The sequence below is a fragment of the Chaetodon trifascialis genome, chromosome 9 (genome assembly GCF_039877785.1).
Source record: "Chaetodon trifascialis isolate fChaTrf1 chromosome 9, fChaTrf1.hap1, whole genome shotgun sequence".
Lineage (NCBI taxonomy): Eukaryota > Metazoa > Chordata > Actinopteri > Chaetodontiformes > Chaetodontidae > Chaetodon > Chaetodon trifascialis.
The window spans coordinates 21,486,393-21,511,502 of record NC_092064.1 but is presented as its reverse complement, the minus strand read 5'-3'; the positions used below and the strand labels follow the sequence as shown (position 1 = coordinate 21,511,502).

The following is a 25,110-nucleotide window of genomic DNA, read 5'->3' as shown; positions in this document are numbered from 1 at the left end:
TAAATACCCTGTTGCTCAACAGCAGCTGGGATCACTGACTTGGAGGAGCAGCTTCAAATGTTTTTAGAAGCTTGTCGCAGACCAAACAGGAAGTTCAGCACCAGATTTTGGGAATAAGCTTCAGTCTGCAGGATGGTTGCGGCATGGTTTGCCTGTTTGTAGAGCTTTTTTTTGCTGTATTTGGGGGATTATCTGTAGCCTTATAACCTTGGTCCCTCCACTGAAGTCTAAGCCTCTTACAGGAATGAAATGGATGGCTGAATGGATTGATGTGCATCCCTTCCCCCTTGTTCACATCCATTTCACTTACAGAAAAACAGAATGGGACAGCTAGAAAACGTCTGTCAGTGGGCGTCATCCCAAAAACGCCAAGCCACAGTATTTCTTCCAGTTTTGACCTTTGCTTTAGCCATGCTAGGGGCCACGGAGGTCTGTTGGCCCACCACTTTAGTCCAGACTGAAATGTCTTCTGCAAGCATGGCTGTAGACTGCGGTGGTTGCTCCGCTGTGTTTAGAAGCTGATGAGATGAGCTTTGGATGGTTGAACGTGTAAAGATCTGAAACAATGAATCAATTAACAGAAAATTAATTGGATGATTGACTAACCGTTTGGCAGCCGTTATCCTTTGGTGGCCTGTTTGGACAAAACAAGCATTTTGAAGATGCCACCTCTAGCTGTGGGACATTGTGACTGGGGTTTTCTGACATTTTCGAGACATTAAGTAGTGACAGTATATACATAAAAGGACACTTTTATTGTATTCATATAAGTGCAAAGTGAACATCTTTAGGGGTTTTGGTTGTCGTTCAAAGAAAACAGGCAATGTGAAGACGCCACCTTGAGTTTTTCACTGTTTCCTGATATTTTATAGACTAACTGATTAATTAAAGAACAGGCACAGTGTAGCCTCATGTGTATTTTCTGTTCTGCTGTGTGTCTTTGTGTGTTCAGATGTTGTTGTTCCCTGGCCAACCACCATCACAATCCGGTCGTTACTCTGTCTCCATGAGCGGAGAACTGACCATCACGGACGTCCACCCCGAGGACTCTGGCTTCTACATCTGCCAGGCCATCAGTGTAGCAGGAAGTGTGTTGGCCAAGGCGCTGCTGGAGGTGGAGGGAGGTGAGACTTCAGTCCACACAATCACGCTTGAACCTGGGGGAGGTTTATTCTTTATTCTGTACTATCAGCTAATGAGGAGAAAGCATATTAATTGCTAAGTAGGTGCATAACAGTAAGGCTCATAAAGACCAAGAAAGAACACAGATATGGACCACATGCTGGATGAGCAATGAATTTCAGGCTTAATGGTCTTCCTCAGGCAGCTTGTAAGCACCAGATTTAAGCTATTTTTCTGCTCTTTATGCAGAGTATTATTTTCTGCCTGCTAAGCATCTAAAGTCTTTTCACCCTTTGCACTCTCACGGTCGGCAACTTTATAAACCTATTTTCTATAAGCCTTTTGTACGCCTGCAAATATGTGTCTCTGCACTGTTTTGTTAATAAGAAGGGAGACGACACCCTTTGACAAATTATTCTGCCTCCTCTCACCTAAAACTCATAGGTCCCTCAGGTCGTGTCCCGCCGATAATTCGCCAAGGCCCGGCCAATCAGACTGTATCTTGGGGTGCGACAGTGCAGCTGCACTGCCGTGTAATCGGAGGGCCCTCAGTCAAGATTTCATGGGAGAAGGATGGAGAGAGACTTCAGGGAAATAAACCTCGAATGACCTTGATGGAGAATGGCACTTTGCAAATCACAGACATAAAGGTATGTGTGCATGTGTGCACGCATGTGTTTTGTGGGGGGGTTGTTTTGCCTTCTGTGAGTGTCATTTATTGGAAAGGGCATGAAAAGGATGAGTTTTGAAAGGAGTTTGCTTTTAAACTGACTGCATGACTGATGGAAATAAAAAAAAAAAACTGCAGAGAATACTGTAAACATTCCTGTCTGATCTCTGACCTTCTTTCGCTTTCTCCGCAGCCCACGTGGCAACATGTTTTTTCTCCCTTTTCCATTATAAATTCTGTCTTCGTTTGTAAAATTAAGGTGAAGCTGAGTTTCAAAGACCAATCTCTCTAAGGCAGTGCATATCTCTCCAACGCAATTATGTGCTCATGCAGTGTGTAATTGTAATGTTAATGAAGCCGCTTGTTTGTAAATGCTAATGTGTTCTGCTTTGATGGAGGAGCAGTCAGCCCCCTTTGTGCTATAACCCCACCTGGAGGTCAGTGAGTGCACGCGGGACGGAGCAGAAGCAGCATCATTTCCGTTAACTGACTGGCGATAGATGATTAATCATCTAACCGCCTTTTAATTAAACCTCCTGCCTGGACTATGCCTACTCTCTCATCCTGTTTCTCCGGCTGTGGTGCTCAGCAAACTTGGAGAATTAAGTTTTGGTCCAGTGCACCACTGAGGCGGGGGAAATCTGCCATGCCAATGTGCTCAATGGAACAGAAGAGATGCATTAGTGTGGCATCAGGGGGGATGACAAGGGAAAAAGGAAAGAGGAGAAATGGAGATGACGAGTGAGGGACTAAAAATATTTACCCTGCTGATGCCCCTACTCACCATCAATATTTTAGCAGTAGTTGAGAGTCATCTAAAGAAGTTCACCTGCACCACACGCTGTGCTGTCTGTCAGCCAGAGGTCAACACTGCGGTGGATGATCTCATATGGTCTGATGATAGTTCCAGCAGACTGGCTCTCAGCCAGGCCACAGTGTCAGTGAGGCATGCTGGAATATACAATCCATAATGTAAACAGGAGAGCTGGTACAGTCAGCCGTGGGTGGGGCGCCTCATGCTCTGTAGTAGTGAAGCTTTTAGAGGCTGAGATGAAAGTGTCATAATTTAGGTATGCATGGTTTACTTTAGGGGCAGCGGTTAAAGAAGTATTTCGATCCTTAACATAAAGCTGCTATGATCAGTATTTCTACTGTGATGGATCAAATATCTGTGTGTAACAGAGAATTATCACTTAATTCTGCAGTTCAAAAAATCAGCTACAGTTCTATTATTTCCAAATCCTTTTCAAACATGTTCATGGAAATAAGTTTGTAAGGGATTTGGTACTAATTATAGAGAAAATAGAGGTTCACTTGGTTCACTTGCATAATTGCTGGCTGAGTCTTTTAGTCAGTGTACAACAGGTCAGCTTAACGTGCAGAAGCTGATTTGTCTAAAGGCAAACATTCAGTACATTATATAGGAAAGAAAGTTTGCAATGATAAATGAAAGAAAAATTACATGTGTTCAAAATGAGCACCTCTTTCAAGGATATTCTCCATAATTAGGATTAAATTATAAACTGGAAGTTCTACAAAAAATATTTGGGATTTATGGTCTCTAACATAAAGCCTTACCTGCTTAACTTGCATTGTATGAACACGTATTATTATATGATGTTTTGTCAGAATTCATTAACCCGATGTTAATGTTGTGGCTAAATTGTGCTACTTTATATACCTTTGTATAATTTCATGAATAGTATGATCACATATTCTTTTGTAAAAGCTCAGTCTGTAGGAGGTACTAGTACTTACACCTGTCAGATGAATGTAGTGGAGTAGAAGCACACAGTGACATAACATCCACGGTGCCTGCAGAAAATGTACTTTCCACGACTGTCAGACAGGTTGAGAATATGATAAGTAAAAACGGGATCCGGCTGTCGAAATTCTTGATCTAAATATTCCTTCAGTCGTTCAAATAGATCCAAACCATCCTTCAAAAATTAAAAACTGCTTGCAGCATTTGTTCTCTTGGCTTTTTTTGGGGGTGTCTGTCTGAAATGTTGACTGCTGTTAAACAGGACACAGACTCGGGGATGTACACATGCATGGTATCCAGCGCCACAGGGGAGTCGAGCTGGAGTGGGATGTTGACTGTCAGAGGTACTCACACCGCTCACACTCACGCTCTGTCTCTCTGTTACACTTCACACTCTGTCACTCTCACGCTACACCTCCATGCTCAAGAAGCTACACACTCTGCCAATATTCTTCATGAGAGCACAGTCTGTAGCCATGATAGGACAAAATCCAGTCCGCTTTCAGGCACAATGTTGATCAGAATCTATGGTTGTGCTGTTTTCCTGCTTGTTTAACAGAAGATGGAGTCTCTTCGATATCCAGAGTTTCTGAGTTCATCCAGCTTCCAGGCCCGCCGCAGAAGCCCGTCGTGACGGAGGTGACCAAAAACACCGTCACCCTCACCTGGCAGTCCAACCCTCATGAAGGCGGGGCCGCCGTCACTTCTTATATTATTGAGGCCTTCAGGTACGCAGTGACACATCTGCATGGTGGAAGTAAAGTCATTTTTCAAGGCTGATTTTACTATAGTTGAAGAGTTCATGTGCAAAAAGTGTTAAAGTCTGAGAAATTGGCTGAATTTGAAATGCAGAACACAGACAATGGAGGATTTGAATAGAGAAAGAAAAAAAAGGAGAACATTGAGTAGATCCAGACAGAGAGCAGGCAGGTAGGGGAGGTGAGTCAGCAGGTTTTTGGGTGGTGGACTGGAGCTGGGCAAAGGTGGCAGATCAAGACGAGACGAGGAGAATAGATTAATCACTCGATGAAGCAGACAAGGCAAAACTCTGAAGCTGAAGAGACGAGCAGACTGGTGAGTACAACACTCTGCTGACGACCGGAGAGGAGATCCAGGTTTTTATCCTGTGGCTGATGAGTGTGGATTGGCTGCAGCTGTGGTGGCTGATTGGCGCTGCGAGCAGGTGGAGGTGAACCAAGATTGCAGGGAAACACCCAGTCCAGACACGCACACGCATGCACGCACGCACGCACGCACGCACGCACGCACGCACGCACGCACGCACGCACGCACGCACGCACGCACGCACGCACACACACACACACACACACACACACTGAGATCTGTCTTTGCAAATGCAGGCTCGATTTTGATGATTTTTACAATTACAATATGTACATGTGTTGCAAGTTGCTGGTTGTTTATCATGTTAATTAGAGTTGGGATGAATAATGATAAAGGGCGGCACGGTGGAGCAGGTAGTGCGCATGCCTCATAGCAAGAAGGTCGCCAGTTTGATCCCCGGGTCGGGCCAGGCCTTTCTGTGTGAAACTTTGTCTTGTATGTTGCCCTGCGATCGACTGGCGACTGGTTCAGGGTGTACCCAGCCTCTCGCCCGTTGGCAGCTGGGATAGGCTCCAGCCCCCCTGCAACCCCGAAAAGAGATGGATGGATGGATGGATGGATGGATGGATGGATGGATGGATGGATGGATGGATGGATGGATGGATGGATGGATGGATGGATAATGATAATAGTAATGATTGTTCATGATATAGCACCTTTCCTAACAAGGTGCCACACAAGTGACATTGACATTAAAAACCAAAATGCTGTAGATTCATGAGAAAGCCTCACTAAAAAACATCAGATGTGTTTAAAAAACAGGTTTTCAGAGGGCTGTTACAAAGCCAAAGAGGACCTCAGGTCATGAACAGTCATGTGTAGGGTCAAAAGGTCAGTAATGTAAGATGGCACAAGGGCGTGAATGGCGTTTTAAGTCACACAGCAATGAGATTTTGGAATAATTTCCTAAAGTAACTTTTAAAAGTTCATACTCCCTGGCCTACTTCCAAGCCGTGCAGCTGGTGTAGGCTATTAAGGCTGTCACTGAATGAGTGCGGTGAAAAGACGATCAATTTTTGTTTTAAAAAGGGAACAGTCACAATTGATTCAAGCCAAAGTCTCCTGATTTTTAGTCCTAAATATGCATCGAGCACATTCTAATATGTGTTAATCCTGGTGAGCACCCACGTCTGTCTCTTCAGAGGACAACATGTAACAGTTGTCCTGCTAGTTTGCTAGTCTTGGTAGCTGTTAGAGAACCAACAGTGGAAAGAATATTAATCATTAGTATTATTATTGAAGCACATTATTCATTTATGAGGCCGTTTCACTTGTTCCCGAGTTAAAGTTCAGTAAGGACTCTTGAGTGGAACATTTGGTGCTCTTTCCGTCCCTGATTCAACTGTATCCAAACTCTGCTTCTGTTTTACTCTGCTCCTATTCTGACTATTCCCAGATAATGAAGTCTCCTTCATTTAGAGTCATTAGAGATTGGAAATGACTCATCTCTGCCCGAGGGGGAGATAGCCTGTTAAGTGACGTCCAGAAGTGAAACCATGACACTCGCTGCATCACTATTTAGCCGTGGCATCCCGAGGAGAGCCATAGCAGCTCTTAACAACCAACCAGAGGCTTTAGCGAGACAGACAGTGAGTGAAGGAGGAGACAATTACTGCGGTGGTCAGCTCGGCAGCTCTGTCCTGTCCTGGGGCAACAGGAGGAGGGGGGCGCGAGCCCAGTTGCGGAGTTCACTCATTACTGTGAGGGTGCAGACACAAACACACACAAAAGTCCAGTTAGTTCTGCGTGGAGAGAAGAGCTCGGCGTGGCAGGCCTGCACGCAGAGCTGGTGATGAAGATCCACTCGCTGGTACACACAAGAAATCATTCGGAAATGTTTGTTTCAGGCTTCAGCAGGAAGAAAGAAAGTCCAAACCAATAGTTTTCTCTTATAGAATCCCCTCTTGTGTACAGCATACAGCAATGCCTACATTTCTGATTTAAAAAAGAGGAAATCTTGAGGGATTTTTGCGGTAGCTTCCACTTTAAACCCATTTATAGATGCAGCTTTTTTTTTTTTTTTTTTAAAGGACTGGATGACTCCATTTAAATGTCAAAACTGTTTTCTCTGGTGACCATTTGGTGAGAAAGGTTGCAGAGGAGAAAGTACTGATGATGGGAAAACGCTGTGGCCTGTTTGTTGTAATTACCTCGCCATTCTCCCCTGAGTTGAAGAAAATGTTAAATTGTGCTCACGCTGTTTGATAGTCCCCGTCCCCGCACAGCACCGGGCTGTTGTGTCCTCTCCAGACCCATTCAGAAGCCGGCGTTATAACCTGCCGCAATAAAAAGGAGGAATAAAACTTGTCACTGCTCCGTGCGTGAGCTGAGAGTAGAGACGTATTTTTAGATGCACAGAATCTCACGCATTCAAGAAGCGGCTGATATATTCATTCATTCGTTCAGTTATTGGTGTTTGAGAGCTACGGCTGCGTCACCTGATGATTGCATGTAAATTGGTTTGCATTTCTAACACCGTCCTCATGATTTAAAGACATTAGTTAGAGTTAGAAGAGAAGATCAGTACCCCTCGCACATCTCCATTGGATATGGAGCTACAGCCAGGAGATGCTTAGCTTAGCATAAGACTGGCCAAAAAAACATTACCAGTTTTAACATGCAGTTCTGTACAGAGATATAACGTGTACTTTCCAGAATGTCATGCTATTGTTTTAAGATCCCAACATTACGACATTGGTGTTTGCAAGAAACAGATTACTTTGAAATAATGAAATGCTCTCATAGGACAAAATATTACTTTTTGCCCTCAGCCAATCAGTGGGCAGCACCTGGCAAACGGTGGCGGACCACGTGAAGCACGAGAGGCACACGGTCGTCGGGCTGTTCCCCAACACTGTTTATCTCTTTATTGTCCGAGCAGTCAACTCTTACGGCCTGAGTGACCCCAGCCCGATCTCTGAGCCTGTCAGGACGCAGGGTGAGTTACACGAGCAAAAAACTCTTTCACAGTGTGCCTTCAACAGTAACATCTTGATTTCAGTTTATACATTTAAAGCTAGAAATTAGGTATACTGAGTGAAACCAAGATAATGTACCACATGCTTTAGAAAAAGTTGCTTTTCATATGCGGTCTCGAAACTAATTGCTTTCTCAGCGTGATGCTCTTCAGCCCAGAGCAATGTTGAATTTCATCAAAAAGCTTCTTTTTTTAACAAAAAAAAAGAAGAAGAAGAAGCTGAATAGCTGCTGTTCAGCTGTTTTTCTTGGCTTGGACTGAATGGAGGTCTTTGTTGTTTCAGATGGGAGTCCCACAGAACAGGGTGTGGACCACAGACAGGTGCAGAGAGAGTTAGGAGAGGTGTCTGTCTACCTGCAGAAGCCCGTGGTTCTGTCTCCAACCAGCGCCAGGATTTCTTGGACTGTGAGTTGGGTACTTGGCTGATCAAAAAGTCTGCTTTTCAAAGTCGTGTGCGGAGGACACGCTAATCTCTGAACATTAGCTTCAAAAACTGCAAACACACAAACAGATTAACTTGAAGCTCAAACACAGCTTGTTCTGCTTTTCATTACTCATGTAAATGTTTTACTGATGTGTTTTCTTTCTCTTGCCAACAGGTCGCCCTTCAGTCTCGCTACGTTCAGGGTTATCGTGTATTTTACCGGACTATCGGCAGCTCCTGGTTGGTCCAGGATGTGGAGGCCACGGCCGACCATAGTGTTATCTTAGTAGATCTGCTCAGCAGTACAGAGTATGAGGTCAAGATACGGCCGTACTTCAATGAGTTACAGGGACATGACAGCCTCATGGTCCTGCTGCGAACGCCTGAGGAGGGTAAGCAATGCTTATCAGTAACTGCAGCTTAGAACTGAAGTTATCGAGAAAACAGGTGATATTATCATCCTTTAAGGAATATACTGTTTCCAGATATAAGCTTATTAAGGTCGATGCACTCGCATCTTTCTGGTAAATATGACGCTATAGCTATTTCCTTTGGGCAGAATCAATCTGGCTGTTTCCCCTTGTTTCTGTATGCTAAGCTAAGCTAACTGGCTGGAGAGTCAGTGTCAAAGTGAATGAGAATATTCCCCAAAATGACAAAATGTTCCTTTAAATAATGTGGACACAATTTTGTAAAAATGAAAACCTAATTAAAGGAGTTTATTTAAGGTAACCTAAAATACCTTAGTTTAATGGTTCATAATTATTTCTTAATTAATTTCCAAAGTTTCCTTGAAAGAGTGAAATAATTTGGAAAGTAATACAGAGGCAGTGTTCAATATGATGCACTTAAATAAATTAAATTGCAGTTGTAATTGTGCACATAGCAGGTCAGCTAAACATGCAAAAATGAGGCAGAGAACAAGAATAACATTTCCAAAAATAAATAAATAACAAGTATTTAATTTTGTCAAGGACAGATAGTACTGAATAACATAGATATTTGAGGGAAACTTACTGGACATAAATAGGAAATGATCCAGAAATTGCCTGTAAAATAGGGCCTAATCCTGACACTGATATGTGTTAATAATAATAATAGAAATCTAATTTTCCTTCTTATCTTTGTGTCCAGTTTTAAGTGCACCTCCACAGGCAGTATCGGTGGTTCAGCTCACCAACAGCTCCAGTATCAGTGTGTCGTGGGAGCCTCCACCTCACAATATTCAGAGTGGCATCATTCGAGAGTACAAGGTGAGACAACAGCAATCAGCGAATGACTACACCCGAATCCTGAGACAACACACGACTGTCTGTCTCATTCTCATGTGTTTATTTCTGCTTTCAAGACCGTCATTTAGTGACGTGGAACAAAATGTTCGACTAAACTTGTCCTTTGTGATCAGTTAGTCATAGCCAGACAGTAGCAGGGAAATGAAAAAGCCTTTAATAAACGGGCTTAGCACCGACGTGTTGCAACTCACAGTCTTCATCAGAGCATGTAAAAACAAGTGGCAGCTCACAGATATACCAATTTTGGTGTCAGCTGCCAGGCAATCAGACTAGCACAGGATAATTGTCACATGTAGGAGTGTACATGATGTGGTGAACTAATTTTTTTTGGTCACATGACATGTCCCTGGATCCAAAAAGCACCTGTTTTTACAAACCTCTGCTCATGAAGCAGCACTCCTCAGCCAGTCAGCAGTTTGCTCCCTCTATCGATGTTTGCCAGAACAAGCTGTTTTTGTGATCCATGATGTTTATATTTTAATGCAGTCATTACACAGTGTTGTCCAAATTTGTTGTTTAGATACTTATGAAAAACACAGATTTTAATTAACAATTAGTAATCATTCATTGCCTCATATCTGCTGCCAGTACATGCACCGCCACCGCCGAAAGGGACTCAATTTTGTCATCAGATTGTGAACGCTGACTGTCCCCGTCATCTGTTTGTTCTGTGAAAAAACACTGAGTTCTGATTATCTGTCTCTGAGCATGAGCACAACACTGATTACTAATCATCAGGCTGCTATTCCAAGAGAAGAGACGAAAAAAAAAAGCATTGAAAAGGAACACACAGTCCTATTGTTTTGATTTATTCTTCCCATCTGTGTCTGCATGTAGAAAGTTATGAGAAAGCCACACGTCTGATCATGAAATGCCAGATCCTTTTGTATGCGGAGGCTCATCAGCCGAAGGCAAAGATCACACTTAATCCCCTTAAACATCCAATTTGCTGAAAACTGCACACAGTGTTTTGTACAAGCCTCCCATGGCTTAAATGTTAAAAATTGAATGTTGAATCGGTAGTACTGAACTACAAGCAGATATTTTAACCACAAAAACTTAATTATTGAGGCATTAATTTAAGTGTTGAAGCGAAATATTATACTGTTTCACTGCACTACATTTATTTACAGCTACTAGTTGTTAAGTTGTTGATAAGATTTTCAACTACAAAACAAACAGCATGCTAATCTTATTGAATATGATTTATTGCTGTAGATTAAATTACTATTAATAAATGCCATCGCTTGGAATTAGCTCCACCTCGACCAGCTGCAACATTAGTGCTAACATTCTGCATGAGTGCTTTTATTTTGAAACTTTAGGAACATTTTGCCGCTAATTTTACAGGTTTAAGGTGAGACCGTGCAGCTCTTAACAAAAGAGATGACACATTTCTCATCCCACAAAAGAAAAGTTAAATTTATTAGCAGTAAATTGGACCTTTGTTCAATTTCACAAACTCAGGAGTTTTGCTGCCGCAGCCTCACGTGGTCTGGGTATGAGCTTATGGTGGCTAATGTTAGCAAACTTTTGACGGATACTTCTGTAGAATAAACATTACTGAGTCGCTTGACTGAAGATGCTGTAATGGCCAATTGGTTTAAGTATTTCAGGCAGCTGTAATTCAACGTTTTATTTATCAAGCAATGTAAAGAGATTTACTGATTTCTTACAGCTTTAAAACCATGAGTTGTTTGAAAATATCACTTTGAGCTCTGGAGTCTTTTAATGATTATTCGTCACTGTGTGTGACATCTTATGAATAATTAACTGACAAACGATCAATCTTGATTTACTTATTGCTGGACTTCTACTTGCATTAGTAGAGATCTGGATTTGTCTTCCACTGCTGATGTGCAGGCACGTATATTTGCATCATCAGGATTTTTAAATCTGGCCTCTAACTGTCACTGCACTGACATCCCTTTCTCTTTTATCTCTGCTGTATCTTTGCCGTCATTCTCCACAGTATGCTACCAGATAAAGCTTCATCGCCAGAAAATGAGTCCGTCTTTTTGTAATAACAGGCCACATCTTGTCCCCGGGTGTGCTGGATGAATTCACCTCCTTATGGATTTAGATCCTTTAAGATTCAAACATTAACCCTCTGTGTTTGGTGTCGATCAGGTCTGGTGTCTGGGCGGCAGCGTGGGGCTGGAGAACCAGATAAACCGAACAGTGGACGGAGCGGTTCTGTCCATCCTGCTGACAGGCTTGCTGCCTGACGTCCGCTACACTGTGGTGGTGGCTGCTGTCACCAGCCTGGGTGTGGGCGCTCAAAGCCCGCCTGTCAGCCTGCTTCTCAGTGAGTCACTCAAACTGTTACAGCTTCTACAGATAGAGAAGTACAGCGAGATGCACTTTCAGCGAGCTTACCGCAGGTGAAATCTGTATGTGAAATGTTGATTGTGTTGTGTGAATGACTTCACAACAGAGGCACCATCCACACTTATGTTTTGAGTGTGACAACATAGAAAGTGTTAGTCAGGAATTCACAGTGAAGATGACAAGTTCATCGAAACTGTGTTTTACATGCATAGATTTGTATTTAGGCTATTTAGTAGTGATAATGAAGAGCTGGTGACTGGCTGCCAGAAGTTTGGTTCATTTCTCTGCTTTTGTCATTTCAAAGTAAAACCTCGTGAGCCACACAATCATTTATCCAGGCAGAAGTTTGTTTGCGTTTTTTTCCGAGATCTTTTTCCTTTCCACTTAATGTTCTGGTGCAGTTCTTTGGAGCAATAATTCAACAATTTGGCAAGTACACTTATTCACTTTCTTGCCAAGAGTAACATGAGAAGATTGACTCAGCTCTTATGACTGTACTGTGAAAATTAAGCTGAAGCCAGCAGCTGGTTAGCTTAGCTTAGCTTAGCATAAACCTGCAATCAGCTGCAAAGAGCCAGCCTGGCTCTGACCAAGGGTAACAAAATCCACCTTCTACCACGTCAAAAAGCTGAGTAATTAACACAATACATCTCGTCTTCTTTTATCTGTTCAAAAAATCAAATAGTAAAAATGCCACCAGAGACTGACAGAGACACTTCAGGAGCACTGAAGAGCCATTTCCTGTATCTGTGTCACATGTGTGTCGCCACCGACCCGCCCCTTTAAGACACCTGTGACAGGTCCTGACTCTGTTGATTCCAATGGGAGATGTGAACATGAGCACAGGTTATGACTGGCTCTTCTGCTCCATAGTCACCAAAGTAAAGCCACATATCCTCCGAACATTGTGGAACTAACGTTTCTCAGACTGACAAATCAGGAGACATTTAACTTTTTTCCACCTGTCTGTCTCAGCAACACATTCCCGTGAGATCTGGAGGGATCCTATGAAGCTAGCAAAAGAAAATGAGCACCAAGAGGAGGCACAAGTGTTAAACTTGTACTCTAGTGTTGTGTTGTTTTGACAGAGGGAGTGTATACCATTTCATACTACTGGCGCAGTTTGTAATGTGTAATCTTGTAGTTCTAGAGCACCTTTGGTACAGATCAAACAACCTTTAACATGTTAATTAGTGAGCTTGAGAGCTTTTGTTATCTTTGGATAGCGGACAGTCTGCTGGCATATATAAGAGTGGTACCAATCTTCTTGTGTAGCTCTCAGCAAGAGAGTGAACTGGCTTATTTCCCAAAATGTCAAATTTAATCTAAAAGATACAGGATGGCATGAAAAGATAATTTCCACCATAAAGATGCCAACAGATCTCCACTGCTTTTCTTTCAGCTGTCCCAAAAGACAAGACTTCAACGCCGGTGAAGAAAGGCGGTCACCTCAGCATATCAGAGCAGATCACAAGCGTGGTCCGCCAGCCGGCCTTCATCGCCGGACTGGGCGTGGCTGCGTGGTTGGTGCTGATGGGCTTCAGTGGGTGGCTGTACTGTCGACACCGCAGGAGGAAGCAGCTGGGACACTACACAACATCGTTTGCATACACACCAGCAGGTCAGTGGAACAAGCTCTGACTTGTCTGTCTTAGCTAGTTTTTAGCATCATGACAGTCAAAGAATTAACTGGAAAATATCACATCTATCATATTATAAAGTTTAATTTCAGAGCTTCCTGTGACATGACTTTTCAGATGCACTCTGTCACATTATTTCAACAGTATCTTGAAAAGAAAAAAAAAAAGGCTTCAGCTGTACAGCAAATCACCAGATTTTGTTTTCAGTAAGTGACAGTGACAAAGTTCGTAATAGACTGCTGGGGATATCTCCAGCAGTGATGAATGTTTTCAATTTTAGTTTTTATTTCGCCAAGCGAGGCATGAACTTTCACTGCATATTCAGTTAATTAAAATGTATTTATCCCCACCGGGAAGCTTTGGAGGCAGTGATAAAGGAAAACACTGAAGCATACTGTATGTAAACAGTAACCACGACATGCTGTTCATCTAAGAATATGCCCTTTGGCACATGAGCGCATAACCACATCAGTTGTTTACTGACTTGAGAGATATTTGTCTATGATCATAAACACTCAACGGAGCCCAGAGCTTTAAGAAACACATTTGATTTGACCATAAATATTTAATATGACTGCCATACTGATGACTGAAGATCTTATTGTTTCACATTTTAGCATTGATTATATTAGCATCTTGTTAATTTAGGTGCCGTAGACTCTAGATACAGCAGTAGAAGACAGAGGTTCATCGATTCACGACATCTTGATAGATTAAATTGATCAGCCACAGCATTAAAACCTAGGCAGCTCTGACCTGAGGAGGCATGTCGGAGGTCGGGGGGGGGGGGTCATTGCCATCAGGGCATGCCGTTGGCATGACGGGGTGTACTGCAGCTGTGTCTGGGTTGGTGGTACGTGTCAAAATAACATCCACATGAATGGAAGGTGTCTCAGCAGAGCTTTGCTTTGTAACAAGATAATCAATGTTGTTCACCTGTCAGTGGTTTCATGTGGTGGCTGATCGATGTGTGCAGGTCAGCATATCTTCATCTCTCTAACCCTGTGTGGGACTGATGCTTTATTTGGAGTGGGGAATAATTTAGCTCAAAGTGCATCTATCTCCCAGCAAGCATTCTTCAGACCAAATCTTCTCTGCTGTCAGACAAAATTTATAATCACGAGCTTCTTCCTCCTCCTCTTCTTCTTCCAGTTGGCTTCGCTCACAGTGAAGGATCTGGAATCATCAACGGAGGGTAAACTGAAGATTATGATTTGACTCAGTTAACTATTTACTTAATGTCAGAAAAACATTTGTAGTATTGGTACAATCTCACCTCTCTTTCCAGGCCTGGCTTGTTAGGATCAAACATGGGCAACTACCCCTGGCTGGCCGACTCGTGGCCCACTCAAAACCTCACTCATAACAGCAAAGACTCTGTCAATTGCTGCTCCGGCAAACTGGACTCAGACAGATATTACAACAGTAAGAGCTCTCTCGCTTTGGGCGACTCATATCAGGATACTGAATGGGTGACCGTCCTAGCTAACGTAACGTTGTCACTCGCTGTTCAGCAGTTGGCATCATCAACTACCCGAACCAGTCGGAGAAACGCAGCACGGCGTCCAACGACAGTCCCATCTACAGCACCATCAACACAGCTGCTGAGGACGACCTGCTCGCCTACTACGACACCTACTCCAGTACGTCCTACAACCAGGGGCCAGACCCGTACAGCAGCAACCCAATGCTGTCAAACAGCGGCCTTGTAGGACTGGAGCAGGACCTGGACCAGTGGACCATCCAGTCTGGTCAGTCTGGGTCTGAATACGCCAAGCTCCAGTACACCAAGAAAAGCAACGGTGAGGGTTTTCTGCCTCTTTAATTCACTTTGAGAAACCCTGCCTTGTACCATGATTACTACTGCTACTCAAAGAATAAGCATGCAAATATAGGCTTGACTCTCATGAATATATACAGAATGTATGCTTCCACCCACCTGTGCATTTTTTTTAATCAGTTTTCAATTTATACATGCAAATACAGTAAACACCAGACACCAGAATTTAAAAATGCTAAATTAATTTTTTTCACAATAAAAAAAAAAAACAGGAAATGCCAGAAAATAGCAGAAACATCTAAATAATGCAGTTGGGGATGGTGACATATTTATAATGTAGATTTGCATCCACTCTAGAAAGATTAAATAAATGTAAATAAATAAGTACATGCAGCATGCCAACGGGAAGAAAACACACTGTTGGGTGTAGTGTATATATGGACATATAATCAATTAGTTAAAATGACATAATGACACGCTATAATGTCACAGTAATACATGCTTCTTTAATTATAGAATCTTTTACACGCTATTGAACATATTTGCATGTTGCTTACCTTTTGTGACTTTTTCTTATTTCATGTTATTCTTTTTAAGTGCACAGTTTTTCTCATGTACAGCACTTTCAATTGCCTTTGCTGGCCATGCTAATAACCTCGACTTAAGAGTTCAATAGAAACAGTAGCACAGAGACCAAGTGCTCCTTCAGCTTCACATGCAGAAACACGAGGGAACCTTAAGACGCTCTTGAAGATGGAAAAACTGGTCAACAGAGAGAAATGTCCTTCACTTATAGGCACTTATAGGCAGAGGATGGAGAAGACATGTTTTAAAAGCCTGAATTTATTTGAGCATATTTATTGTTTAAAACATCCAGCAGTTTTGACCTCAGGGTCTGGGTGGACATAATAAAAACAGTGTCTTTGCAGACAAACTGGTAAAGCAGAAGTCCACTGGGTCCTCATCCAAGTCAGTTCCTCTCACCTGGGTGGATGTTTTGTCGCTGCCTCTTCCCGCCAACAAAGACAGGAGTCAAACAAAGACGGACAAAGAGGACGGGCAGCACAGGTGAGACTCATTGTTAAAATCTTATCTGTTCTTTAAGTTGTAGAAAAGGGCCCTCGTTTCCTCCTCTAAGAACACAATTACTTTCTGTGCAATCTAATATTCGCTCAGTTTATTAATAGCACGAAGGCCTCTGACTTCACCTACATGACAGAGAGAGTTAAGGCAGATGGATATCAAACCTGCCCTGTAACTCTGCCAAGGCTGTCAAACAAAACTTGAGTGAAGTTTGGAGTCTGAGGAGTCTTCGAATTAGCAGCAGTGGTGTCTGCAGGCAGTGAGTAGATTGAGCTTTGGGGCTACGGAGGGGGGTGGCGTCTCCTCTGACTAGTTCTGACAGATTAGATCGCGGACATAACGGGGTGGGATCGGAGGGCTGCTCTGACTGTGCCATGTCCTCTGTAATGACATTAGCTACCATCTGACAGTCTGGATTAGTACTTTCCATTTTCAATGACAAGTCCATCATTAAATTAGCCCTGACGGCACTGACAACACAAATCACGGAGGTGGCTCTCGTTCTCTCTATTTTGATTCCCTTTTTTCACGGGAACTTCATAAAAATTGTGTCTTATGTGGAATATTTTCAGCCTTGTTAGCGGTGTGTCTCTGTGGATGTCAGAGTTGCCTTGTCTGTCCACCACGTCGGTGCAGACTGAACTATCAGATGGGTTGCCATGGAATTTGGTTCAGACATTCATGGCCCCTGTCTGACTTGTGTGATCCTCTGACTTTCCCTGTCACAGCACTAGCAGGCTGACGTTTGTGGGGGTTTTTTGTGAAACGTCTCAACCAATTTTGGATGGATTTGCCATTAAAATTGAGGCAGACATTCACTTCCCTTGAATAGAGGTTTGGAATATCTTTGATGGCCCATTATTAAGTATTCATTTACTCATCATTCTGCTATACTTTTTGTGTTTAGTGCTAATTATCAAGTGTTTGCATGCGAACATGCTAAACTAAGACCATGGTAAACGTTGCCATTAGCATTTAGCTCAAAGCACTGCTGTACAGAGCCCTGGCCTTGTTTTACTTACATGTATTATGTATAAGTAGGTTCCATGTGTGCAGTGTTTCCCTCTGAGACACACACTCATGCTGCCATTACTCATTGTCCATCCTCCATAGCTCTGAGGAGGACGATGACGACTGGTGTCCTCCGCTGCCTGCCAGGACCTACCTGATGGACACTTCCAGGGAGGAGCTCTCCAGCCTGCCCTCCAAACCAGACGAGCCGCCCTACACAGCAACACTGATGTCTTCCCCCCAGAAAGACACTCACAAGCCCAACGAGAGTCCACGGCTGCAGCACTTTGACCTTTTGGCCCGTCACCAGGCGGGCTCCCAGGTCTCTCAGTCCAACCCAGATCTGTTTACCAACACCAAGGCCCAGGAAGCTGATGAGGTGTACCACACCCGCCAATGGGCAGAGGACTTCAAGGGGGAAAGCCTCGGCAAAGGTCAGTTTGAATTCAGTTTAATGCCTCACATCTTTGGAAGTGACTTCCCAAGAGGCAGCGCAAAACCACACAGTGTCATGTATAATTTAGTTTATGGTGTTACCTAACAGAAAGTATTTGTACATGGAAATCATGGCGCATTAATTCAAAGTGCAGCTCAGTGTTTTTTCATTTCCTCTAAATTTCCTGAGGATGACATCAGCGTGCTCTCTTGTCAGGACAATCTCTCGCTCCTGCTGCCGAGTCGAGCCCGGCAGCCCAGGCGCACAGATCCAGGAGTAAGAAGAGAGCGCCCAAGGATGGACAACTCAGACGAGAGCTACACGGCCAAGCAGGTGTGACACACTGTTTGTAACACATCTAACTTCTGTTTTAGTTTGGGGAAAAAAAGAAAGTGGAATATTACTATTCATAAGACTCTTTCTAAGCATTTTTAAGCACAGTAGCACAAATCTATGGAAGGCAGCAGTGTCAGTCTGCTAGTCCACCACTTTGGTCCTGATTGAAATATCACCACAACTACTGGACAGATTGCTGTAAAATTTCGTACAGACATTCATGTCCCCCAGAGGCTGATTTGTAGTAATTTTGGTGATCCCTTCATTTGTCACCTGGGCCAAAACCCCAGTTTGTTCAGGAATTTGGTTTATATCCAAGTACCTGCAAACCGAATGACATTTCCATCAGCCTCAGCTGGACTCTGTATTTAATGCTAATTAGCAAATGTTAGCATGCTCACACGCTAAGATAAGATGGTTAATATGGTAAACATGATACCTGCCAAACATCAGCACTGTGAGCATTTTAGCATGCTGATTTTAGCATTTAGCTCAAAGCACCACTCTGCCTAATTACAGCATCTTGCTTCTGTGCTGTTATAAAGGAAAGTTTGACATTCTGTGAAATATGCTTATTCGCTTTCATGCCGAGAGTTTCACGGGCTGTGAAGGAGTTAAGGTCAAGGACCATGTTCAGCACATTTATCCCCATAAAACAGCCAATTGTTGTTTTTACACTGCATTTTTTGTATGAATTAAAGGATATGACTTGTTTGTCAGCCTTGAGGAGCAGGGCTAGCTGTTGCCAGTCTGTATGCTAAGCTACGCTAACCCACTGCTGTCTATAGCTTCATATTTAAGGCATGAAAGTGGTATCAGTCCTCTCATGTAACTCTTGGCAAGAAAGCAAATATTTTCTAAAATATCAAACCATTCCTTCAAAAGAGGATTTCCGTCTGATGTTTATTAATCACCGTTGATCAATCAAATGCAGAACTCCCCCCTCCACCAGCCCCTCCCCCTATAGATGACTCCCTGCAGCTCTTGGCTGATGTTTTGAGCCGCGGCCAAACAGACAGTGAAAGAAAAGAGGGGAGCGACTCGCCTACTCTTCAGAAGAAGGGAGAACATTTCTCACCCCAAAGGAGAGGACCCTCAAAGTGGTCATCACAGGGTAGGGTCTCTTCGTGACACTCACCTCTGTGACACCATTCTGCATCTGTCAACAATAGATGATAACTGAACAATTTTTGTTCCAGCAGTTCTTTTCTTCAACAGCTGTAACCCAGATAGACTTGCATTAATATTACCATGATGTTTCATACAAATCCCTTTGAGCGCTGACTGCCATCAGTGTCTGCACACTATTATTATCTCATAGTGGTAGCTATGCTTTTAGTAGCAGGGGGTCTGTTTTCAGTCGGCTCCATCACTTAGGGTTTAACCTATTCGAATACAGCTGCAGCTTGGCGTGATTTGTCATCCGCAGATGAGAATGTAACCCCATATGGACAGTCCAGCTTCCTGCCCAAGGTCCAGATGTCAGGCTACGGGTCTCTGGGTGGAGGAGTCTTTTCACGACCCTCCACCGCCGGCCGGAGGAGAGATGAGGTATGTCTAGACTACTGCTGCACAGTATTGGTCGCAGTCATTTCAACAGTGGACTTAGGGCAGTTTCAGCTGTGTCCTTGAGACGGTGGCTGGCAGGAGTTTCCTGTGGACAACAGTCATCTAACGTAGTGACTCAACAAAAGTTCGTCTCCAAGTTAAATCCCATCCACCCCAGCACATGAATAAGGATGGTGTTTTTTATAAAGCATGTATGCTTTAATAAATAAAGATGAACTAAATCATTAAAATGATACTGCACTCCACCCAGAATCATTTGAGAATGAAACTATGGGTTTGAGAGATGGCTATAAAACCTTTGTAGCTTGCTTAACGATGGAGGGTGGAAAGTGCAGTGAGATTGATTTCAAAGAAGAGATGTAATGTGAAAGAAAAGCATCAAAATGTCCATGGAAAAACTTTGCAAACCACCAGTGAAACATAATCCACTCCTTGGCTTTTTATTCGTATGCTCAGCATGTTCAGGTTCGCCTTAAAAACTCTGTTTGAATTGATAGTTTGGCGCCTCTTTTTGAGTTAATGGTCGTCACTTTATCTGTTGTATTGTTGGAAAAAGAACTCTGAAATGCATGTGCTGGGTTAGTCATATAAAAGCATAATTTAACTCTTAAAAAGGACATTTTTTTTACATTCAGAAAATATTATTAGAATCTCATCTTCAAAACGTAGAATTACTTGGCTGCTCCGTTAGAGCCTGGCCTACAGCAAATATTGGTACTGCAAATATTATGAGACAATTTATGTGTTTCAGTTTCGATTTACTATATATGTCAGCCATTAGTAACAAGAAATTGCAGAGCAGAACCATGACATACACCAGTTTCATCCAAATGTAGCACAAATTTTAACAAAATTTCCATAAAATTGGCAAAAGAAAATGCAAATTCACGCACATTTTCATCCACTGCTGTCATGCAAGAATTAGGAGTTGGAGGCAACAAGATAATTGACCAGTCAGCCATTAAACCACTGCAGAAGAAGAGGGCAGGAAGAGAAGAAGCATACATCATTCATCATTTATTCACTGAGTCTGTTTCTATTGCACTTTGTACCATTTTGTTTTTATCGACACACCAACTGTCCCACCTAAGCCAAGAGAAATGGACTGAGCTTTGTCCACCAGAGAGCTTTGACAGGCTTGTTTTTCAGTGATGAAATGTTCCTGTCAGAACTTATCTTACTCACACTTTAGGAAACAAATAAGAATATTCTAAATAAAAGAAAAGAGAATGAAATACCCCTAAAATATTCAGTACTGGTCATGCTCATCCTGTTTAACAGCCTCCATGTCGCTGTATGCAGCCTGTCTTTTAATGATACTCTCAGTCTTTTGCACTGTCCCATTGCTCTGTGATGTCTCTGTTTCCTTTCAGAACCTCATGTAGACAGACGCCGATTACATGACATGACATCCTCCGTTTTCCTCCATGATTTCCTGTCTTGCGATCCATCAAATCTGCCATAGTATCTTATGAAAACTGAAGACTAAAGGGAAAGCGTCAAGGCTAGCCATCTGCCTTCTCACAAACTATTTTTATTTTATCTTACTGATTTTAATCTTTGCTTTTTGTGACTTGCCTCACCCTTTCTCCATGTATATAGACATCTTTGCAATTTTTTAAAGATGTGATCAGATATATTCCTAAAAATGGATCTGATGTTTAAAAAAAATACTGTATTTTTAGGCAATGGGAAGTAAATGTACCTATTTCATTATTGTACAGCAGATTAATGAATGTATCTTCTGTTTACTCCTGACCATGCAACCATAATTATATGTGTGTTTGACGAAAGACTGGAGAGGACATGAAGCAGAAAATGTGTTAATAAACCATCATCTGTGTGTGTGTGTGTGTGTGTGTGTGTGTGTGTGTGTGTGTGTGTGTGTGGGTGGGTGTGTGTGCGTCAATGCATGTGTGTAGTGTTTGTGTGTGTTACTGTTTTTATCTCTCATCTCCGTGTGACTGTGTACTGTGGTATCCCTGTAGATCACCAGTGTGTTAGTAAGATTTTTAAACTGATAAATAAAACATTTATTACAAAAGATGCTTCGCTTCATGCGTGATGTTCATACGGAAAATTACAAAAGGAAAACATGTTAACGGCTCTGTGGTTGGCAATGTTGGTCGGTCTTGTGGTTTGTCTACCTACCAGGTGGTCCAGACTGAAATAGCTCAAAAACTGTTGAATGGATGACCATAAAATTTGGTACAAACATCTGTTTCTCTCTGAGTTGTAATAACCTTGGTGATCTTTCAGCATCAGGTCAAAAATGTCACTTTGTCCCACTGGTTAATTAATAATTTGTGTGTCTTTAGAACCCTGAGACTCAGCTTGTTTGAACTGGAAGACATCTGTAGTATCATCAATCAATCAAGTGAATCTGTTACAGTGAAAACAGTCTGTTATCATGTAAAATATTAAGGGTTGATTGTGTGCAATTTTGTGCTAATTAGCATGCTTACATGCAAAACTGAGATGATGACCATGGCAAACATCAGACCTGCTATCAGCAATGTAACTGGGATCATGTTAGCATGCTGATGTTAGCATTTAGCACAAATCACAGCTATGCCTTACCCCCAAATTACACCTGCCGCCTCCTAACATCTGCGTTCAATCCGTGTCACGTCTGATGGAGCTGATCGCTGCTATCCTAGAAAATGGTACGAACTAAGAAGCCTACTAGAAGAGCAAATATCATAGAAAAATGACCAAATCAGCTAAATCTGAGTAAGCCAACAAAATCAGGCAGACAAAACGCCCTGTGTCTGAAACACGCTCGGTGGGGTTTGCAGCTATGTGGCAGACGGACCAAAAACGTGTCCCATGCTAAGTGGAGCCAAGCTGTTAGCATCAGTAAATTGCTTGTTTGATTTGAACTGGATAACGCTCATGTATCATTTGAAGATACCTTGAAATAATTCTGGTAAAAAAAAAAAACATCTGAGCAAACAAAACATCTCCCCTTGTGAAAAACTAGATGTGTGTGTGTTGGATAGTTCAGCTGCCTTTCCAGGACATAAAGAGAAGACACACACAGACAGAAGGAAAAAAGAAGACAGCAAGTGAGCTGAATTTTTTTTTTTTTTTTTTTTCATCAGAGCCAAATGTCCCTGAGGTCTGAATGAACTTGGAGTTTGTTATCTCATGCTCCCAGTAAAATGACTGCTGTGATACAAGATACTGTGTAGGATTTGGTGCCTTCTTCTGATTGCAGTATTGTGAGAAGCCATGTTTGTGAATACAGCTTAATGAGAGGAGGTAACCTTCATCCCACTGTACGGCTTCTGAAATGTGTCAGCGATGGGTTACAGAAAGGCTTTCTTCATGTCTGCACCTTCATCTGCCTCTTTTGTTCAGATCTTTCTACATATTACAGCTTTTTGGCAGGGAGGCTGTCGGATGGTGTGGAAAGTGAGTTGGACTCCGCTGCCTTTGGCAAATACACACTGGGTCCCACCAGGGTAGGAAGATAATGGTAATCCGATGCAATTTGAGGGGGTTATGCAATTTAGAAGGGTTCTACAATTTTATGCTTTTAGGCCTGGAGCATGGATTAGGGTCTCTGTGGTTTACACAGCACTGCCTGCCCCCCCCCCCCCCCCTCCCCCCCTGCACAGACAGCTCAGCTCGACCAGCCGTCGTCTGATACTGAGGCCACTTCACGAGGCCACAAATGTGCTCCACTGGATCAACAGGAAGATTTGTTTTTCTTCTGCTTTACAAACTTATTGCATTGCAGTCATTTACATTAATTCGAAGATCGTCTCCACGCACATTTTAAGACTTACATATTCTCTTTTGAGAAACTCATGTCTCATATGTCCTTCACAAAAGAAGTTCATTGCTGAGTTTTCATTGGAAAATCTGGGAATGATGAGTGACGAATGCACTGGAGGTTTCCTTGTCAAACTGTAAGTTACGTGCTGGACCACGATTGGTTTCCAGACTTGTGATGTACGAGCAAAATCATCCCGTATGGATGTCTAAGTCTTACATTAAAGCTGCGCACAGAGAAACTTTCCCCTTCAGCAGTCAGTCAGTGTGAAAGCATCCTTCTGCTGTCAAACTCTGCGCAAACATCATTTTGCACAGTGAAGGTCAAACTTTCAAGTGATGTGACAATCAGCAAAACACATTTTTGAGAGGAGGGTGGCTTTAAAATCCACATAATGCGATGGGCAAAATGACAGAAATCATCTGGAACAGTGAATCTCAACCAGGGGTACATACAGCCCACAGGGTACTTCTGCAGCTGCACAGAGGGGACTGTGTATGGAAAGATGGTGGATTACCTCAGCTAATTCAAAAATAGATTCAGTTAGGATTTGGTAATACATATATATCCAAATATTTGTATTTCAGAGGAACATGACCAATACTTAATTAAAGAAACCAACCCTAAACATCAGTAATTCCAGGATCACAAAAAAATCATTAGCTGAAGAAACCAGGGCCAGCAGGGGCAGGATTACTTAAGCATGATGTTGCATCTGTATCTGACCCAGAATGTGGGATCAATAAACTCATCAGGATCTGCTAGTGTCATTACGTTATGTCCAAAATGAGTGAGGCCAGCCGAGTTAGCTGTAAATCCCCTCTGACGACAACATAAATCAAAGTGCTTTACATAAGACATAAGAAGGCATACAGCAAAATAAAGAGACGCATGAGAATATAAAAAAAAACACAGACTGAAAACTAATAAATAACAGCAGGAAAGAGAAAATTGAACAGAGCAGAATAAGAAAGAGAATAAATGAGCAGTCCCAAATATAATTTAGTAAAAGCCTGTGGCAAATAGAAAAGTATTAAGGCTCAATTTGAAAGAAATGAGAATTAATTAAAGCATTCAGCATCAATAAGGGATGACTGATAACAGAAAACCTATTAGGGGTGAGATAAGAAGACACACAACACTCTCATATGACTGTCTGGCTGAGCAGGTAAAACACATAATCACCATTTAATGGAGAATTAAAGACTGTTATTCTTCAAACGTGATCAGAAGAGAGAAAACCCAACTCACCACACAGTCTTTGCTGCAAGACTAAATAAAAGGCGCCATCTAGTGGTCATAAGTGAGACTTGCAGGGTAACAGTGATGCAAAGTGACTCCATATCAGTAAATCCTCTACAAGTTAAAGGTGCCGCTGTGTGAAATCAAATGTAAATCACCAGAACGCATTAGAGTTGGTGTCACTCTAATACACACTGAGTGTATTTTCTGTTTCAGGCTTTCAGTTTTGCTGCTGCAGCAGCAGCAGGCAGAGCAAGCAGTCAGCTGATTATGTCACAGGTTTAAAACTGACTTTCTCACAGCAGAAATTTTAACTTGCCATCGCAGGAAAGATGTTGCTAACAGCATTAACAGCGTCTCTCCTCTGTTCAAGCGTCCCAGTAAGTCATGACTGTGTAACCAAGACCCCGAAACTGAAACAGCTGAATGAAATCCAGCCATGATTAATCACATTACTCACACCTGTGCTGCTCCTGGTGTGACATGCCAAAATGTCCTCAGTGAAAAAGGCAGACTGAACACATTT

General features: G+C 42.5%; 1 protein-coding gene across 3 annotated transcripts in view; it reads left to right on the top strand.

The window, feature by feature from the left end:
• The window catches only part of LOC139336158 (roundabout homolog 2), a 48,541-nt gene extending 26,936 nt beyond the window's left edge, over nt 1-21,605 (top strand). The window contains exons 8-26 of one of the 3 annotated variants that reach the window (XM_070970097.1): nt 953-1,124; nt 1,567-1,772; nt 3,820-3,901; nt 4,117-4,285; nt 7,454-7,620; nt 7,943-8,064; nt 8,259-8,475; nt 9,218-9,336; nt 11,506-11,683; nt 13,109-13,327; nt 14,499-14,541; nt 14,635-14,771; nt 14,864-15,148; nt 16,056-16,194; nt 17,323-17,654; nt 17,873-17,989; nt 18,927-19,106; nt 19,422-19,543; nt 20,935-21,605. In XM_070970097.1, the coding sequence (XP_070826198.1) occupies nt 953-1,124; nt 1,567-1,772; nt 3,820-3,901; nt 4,117-4,285; nt 7,454-7,620; nt 7,943-8,064; nt 8,259-8,475; nt 9,218-9,336; nt 11,506-11,683; nt 13,109-13,327; nt 14,499-14,541; nt 14,635-14,771; nt 14,864-15,148; nt 16,056-16,194; nt 17,323-17,654; nt 17,873-17,989; nt 18,927-19,106; nt 19,422-19,543; nt 20,935-20,946 (3,018 nt within the window). In that variant the 3' untranslated portion in view covers nt 20,947-21,605. Of the gene's footprint in view, nt 1-952; nt 1,125-1,566; nt 1,773-3,819; nt 3,902-4,116; nt 4,286-7,453; nt 7,621-7,942; nt 8,065-8,258; nt 8,476-9,217; nt 9,337-11,505; nt 11,684-13,108; nt 13,328-14,498; nt 14,542-14,634; nt 14,772-14,860; nt 15,149-16,055; nt 16,195-17,322; nt 17,655-17,872; nt 17,990-18,926; nt 19,107-19,421; nt 19,544-20,934 lie in introns of all 3 variants that reach the window. The other 2 variants (XM_070970098.1, XM_070970095.1) reach the window with 2 other exon arrangements.
• Nucleotides 21,606-25,110: the final 3,505 nt, after the last annotated feature.